General features: G+C 37.7%; 1 protein-coding gene across 1 annotated transcript in view; it reads right to left on the bottom strand.

Moving 5' to 3' along the window:
- AIFM1 (apoptosis inducing factor mitochondria associated 1) overlaps positions 1-5,092 on the bottom strand; it is a 28,941-nt gene that overhangs the window by 15,487 nt on the left and 8,362 nt on the right. The window contains 4 exon segments of the mRNA XM_007450469.1: positions 1-2; positions 4-56; positions 1,044-1,143; positions 4,254-4,384. The exon segment at positions 1-2 is cut by the window's left edge and continues 82 nt beyond it. Coding sequence (XP_007450531.1) covers positions 1-2; positions 4-56; positions 1,044-1,143; positions 4,254-4,384 — 286 coding nt within the window.

Below are 5,092 nucleotides of genomic sequence, written 5' to 3'. Positions count from 1 at the left end.
CAGGAATGGAATGTGACTTGGTACCCTGACTTCAGGAACTGGCTCTCCTTCTGAAGCTGTAAGCAAAAGACCAGACAGGGTGAATTTTTTTTTTAAGTCTCAGACAACTCCTTGCCACTATTTAAAAAAAAAAAAAAAACCTTTCACTTGACTTAATCCTTTACATAAAAAGCTAGCAAAACACTGCAGCTACATTAATCTTATGAAATTTCATTGCATTCTGATAGTATAGGAGAAGGAAGCATCCCTTTCATTTCATAAGTGAAAAATACCCAAAAAAGAGGTGAATAATTTGGCCAATGTCATTCACTCACTAAGTCTCTCAGAACCAGAACCTAGCTTAGTGTTTAGCTGTTTCTGAAATATATTAGAAAGTATATATTAGAAAGCTTCTGCCCTTCCCATTAATTTCTTAATGACCAACAGGAACATACAAGTTCAGTTTCACCTTTTGTTAGCAATAAAGGGGGAAAACCCAGCAGATCAATTGTGGATTATTAAACAATGTTCAAAACTAAGGAGGTGGTATGAAGGAAAGCAATGGAAATCGCCTACCCAGAGCAGTGGGGCTTACTGAAGGATTAAAACATTCCTCTCTGAAAAATCAAGCCAGATGTGTGGGATGGAAGTGATGGCTAGACCTATATGCTTTAGGGAAACAAATATATCTTTAACAAATTGAAACTCCAAAGACTCAAGAGGGGAACAAAACAGACCAAAAGAATGTCCTCACGGAAAAAAAAGGGCCTTCATCTCTTCTCCAATAATTTTCCTTGCCAAGCTTGCATTTTTTATTTAAAGCTTGCCCTTAAGAGTCTAATATAAAGAAAAACAACCAATCATAATTATCACTAATTTTATTCTCAAACCCAAATTACAGTCAAACACTGTAACAAATTGCTCCCCAGTCTGGGGTAATACCATAGTTTTTGGAAGCTTACAATCTCACAGCATCATCGTGTCTAAACAGTATTCCCGCAAAGCATAGCACCCAAATTGTTTATAACTCCCCCTTTATATATTGAGTCTCAAATCATACTCACCAGATGATGTGGCCCTTTTCTGTTTCTCTTCTGGTGTCAGCCCTAACCTTGAAATTCTTTCATTGTATCTTTTTTGGTCATCTTTTACTGTCTTGTAGGCCTGAAGACCCAAACATGGAGAAAACTTATTTCATCATACAGCTAGCTAGCTCATACCGTAAGTAACATTCATTATCTTTCAATTAAATGAGAAGCTTTTGTCTACATGAGGTAAGTTCTTCTATGTTAGAATCACTAAGGCAAAAATTATTTTCTTAAGAAATTAAAAATACCGAGTGTGTACACACTTGGTATGGAAAGAATACAGGTAAGCAGATGGAAATGTTGCAGTTTCAGATTTCCTTAGGCTATATGTGAAGAATTTTCCTCATATATAATTCTGAAGGTACAGCTAAAGAAAAAAGAAAAACATTTTATACTGGAAGAATAAAGTGCTAGGAAGAGCTAAACTTTATAAAAGGGGTTTTGGACTATGCTGGATACTACCTGTGAAACCAATCTATATGGTCCTGAGTAGGAAGCTGGGACATAGGTTTTCTCGGTAGATGTCCCAAGTTTCGCTAAGTACTTAGATAATGCCCTGAAGCATGTCTGCCAGTATGCTTAGTCTTATAGAGTAACCCATCTTTCCCTCAATGGCCTATCCTTTCATGACACTCAGATACTTAATGGGCAAACATCTCGCTTAAACACCTACTGTATTTCAGGGGCTTCCCTGGTGGCGCAGTGCTTGAGAGTCCGCCTGCCGATGCAGGAGATGCGGGTTCGTGCCCCGTTTCGGGAAGATCCCACATGCCGCGGAGCGGCTGGGCCCGTGAGCCATGGCCACTGAGCCTGCGCGTCCGGAGCCTGTGCTCCGCAAATGGGAGAGGCCACGACAGTGAGAGGCCCGCATAACGCAAGGAAAAAAATAAATAAATAAAAAAATAAACACCTACTGTATTTCAAATATACTATCTTCTCTATCCTTTCAAATTGAAGAAGGGTACCTTAGCACTGATTAGTTCTTTTTTTTAAATACAGCATCAGAATTTATTGAAGATTTTTTAAAAAGCAGTAGGCAAGAATGACTTGTTTTAATTACAACACTTTTGCTCTTTTGTACCCCACAAGGTCAGTAAGATAGGAATTTAAGTGACCATATGTCAGTTGAAATCCCAGATTGTTAATTAATTGGAGGAGAAAGTAAGGACAATCAGAGGAAGTATCATAAAACATGTTCTAAGAATACTTCTATGAGGCCCTTACAAAGCAGCCCACTAGGCAATGTGCTGCAGTAAGGAACCTAGACTCTCAGACCTGGACTTGACATTTATGAGCCTGGAAACATCTAACATATGATATGAATGGACTAGAAAATTAAGTACTGTATGTTAAAAGATAATGGTTATTCCTTGAATTTACCATTAAATTCATCAAATTCATAAACTGAATGCAACTAACATTAATTTCAGGAAGAAAGTTTTCTTTATCTTGGCATCAGATATCATACACAAGTCCAGCATTTACTCATTCCTTAAAAAAATATTTATTTTAAGAAAGGGACGTTTACCTAAAGAGACGGCTTAAGCTGGTCAGTGTGAGTGAACAGAGAAATAAACTGGGGTCATGTTCACATTGAGAGGGATATCCAAAAATAGCCTAGGGCCTCTCATACCTCCTAATGGCTTCACACACGAAGGGAAGAGCAGACCAAGAAATATCTTGAGGTTTAGTGGGGAAAGGACAAGAAAGAGGTTTGTCACATATTTATATACATATATATTTAGCTTTTAAGTAAATGTTCCGATATAAAAATAAGTTTACAGACATACTAAATAAAAATTTACCTTTTTCCCCCGAGTGTTTCTGTCTCCCCAGACTGCACAGATTTTTCAGTTAGTGACATGAATACATGTCAGGTTAAGAAAAACTACAAACTTATGAAATATGTTAGCAGACAACTTTCCTAAACAGATGAATGTAACGCTATATATTCATCTTAAAGGAATATGAAAGGAAACAGTTCATTTTCTGAGTCAGGCAATGTGGTCCTATCAGTTGAACAATGGCAAAGGGCCCAAATACTAAATCTCATTAAATATTCTAAAGGCCACCTTGACTCTGCTCACTGACAAATCTAAGCCACCTCATTATTTAAAATGTAATATAAATCTATACAAAATAGTTTGGTAGACAAAAGCTTATCATTTAACCTGAAATCACTATAATATAGCAGCTTTATTATTACCAGTGTTGGATAAACCCAGAGGGCAATGAGGCATTTAACTGAATGGCTTGAGAGGAACTTGTGCTTCACAGACATTTCTAGGCAGGAGAAAGCAACAGTGAGTGGCCCTATCTTGTGGCCTGGCATTAAGAGATTCGCCTGGCCAGCTCTGTGGAGGCCATCCAACTCTGGTACAGCAACATAAACCAGAGGTTTAATAGGTTTCAACTGTTACAAACATATCAGATGCAAACAATTTAAATCTATTTCTGAATGAATGGGGTGGAACTGATGGGAAAAGTTGAGAGAGCTATAAAATGGAAAAGTTAAGGTTTAGAGGGTAGTATCTGAATTATGAAAGAGAGGCATTTAAGAAAGCAATCCACACGAATGCATTAGCTTGTACCACTTCAGCCACTAGTTTGACCAAATTACAGATTACAAAAGGGACACTGCCAAATGAATTTACTTGAAATAGAGGCTGGGGGTGAGCGGGAAGAACACTGCAATTTCTATGGCTTTTTGGACCTCCTCCGAAGCATTCAATAAAATGCCTTTTCACAATAAAAGTAGGGTTAATTTATTGTTTCCCACAAAACATAAAAATTACATTTTACCTAAAATGATTCAAAATGGATGGTGTTCAAGTTACCTTTACTTGCATTCAATGTTTACTCTTTGAGACTGTCTTGTTAGGTATGCAGCACTAAAGCACAATATAATTTAGCATCATAAAAAAAAGAACTATGAAATTGGCAAAAGTTTCAAAGAAAGGGTTGATGATGAGGATTGATAATAATCATTAAATGTATGCTGGTAAGACTTCCACAGTCTGAAGGATGAGACTGGAGGACTCCCTAGTGACTGACAATGTCCCTTTAATAAATACCTAGAAAGCACATGCTGTGAATATTTCATCGTATTCTAACGGATCAAGTTTTCATTAGTGCCATGGTCTCACCCACCCTACCCCCAAATATATTTTACTGTAAGTATCTTACATAATAAACTCCTGCCCCAGTGACTGTTGCTCCTACAATTAAGAAGTATACTAGGCTGCTGCCATCTTTCCCAGAAGCACCTGTAGACGCTAGTGATCTAGAAGGGGATCCTAGGTGATGACACTGCACAACTGTAGGTAAAGATAAGGCCAAGAAAGAAACAAAAGGAAATAGAAAAAGCACTAAGTATTAATGAAGAAACATTCAACACAAAGGCAGGGAAGCATTTTTGGTTACCCTGTGCTAAAAAAGAAAAAAATGCTGCTCCAGGAATGGAGGAGAATGTATATTTCCTCAAAGCCTGTTATCAGACACAGCTCACCTATTTCTTACTCTGATTTGACCCACAACTGGCAAGAGCTGTCTACTTTTCTTGTGCACTTGGGAGTTAGGTCAGGGAATGATAATCTAAGTAGCTTCAAATAATTTTCATGTCCCCCCCTTTTTTAACCTAGATCAAGTAACAAAGATAAGTTCACTGTCTTACCAGGGTAGAAAGAACTAAAACTGTAATGTCATCCAACCATTTGCTCTCAATAAGTAAAACAAACAGCTTCCTTCAATCAAGGGTGTTACTAGGTGTTATCTAAGTTGGTTCACTCAGCCTTACATGATCCAACTTTAGACTGATCTGCTTAGTCACGGTAAACCCTGCCAAGTTAAAGAAAAATGCCCACAGAATAACTCCTCTGTGACCAGCTAAGCTGATCAGAGTTCATTTAAGGAGATATTACTGTGGTACTACTACATAGCAGTTAAAACCATATTTCTCACCTCACACAAACTCCATCCTAAAACTGGAGATACTAGGCCTACTTCTATAATTTAGTTGGGTGAGA

Source organism: Lipotes vexillifer, unplaced genomic scaffold, assembly GCF_000442215.2.
Source record: "Lipotes vexillifer unplaced genomic scaffold, Lipotes_vexillifer_v1.1 scaffold215, whole genome shotgun sequence".
Classification (NCBI taxonomy): domain Eukaryota; kingdom Metazoa; phylum Chordata; class Mammalia; order Artiodactyla; family Lipotidae; genus Lipotes; species Lipotes vexillifer.
The sequence above is the reverse complement of the archived record's forward strand: the minus strand, read 5'-3'. Positions and strand labels throughout refer to the sequence as shown.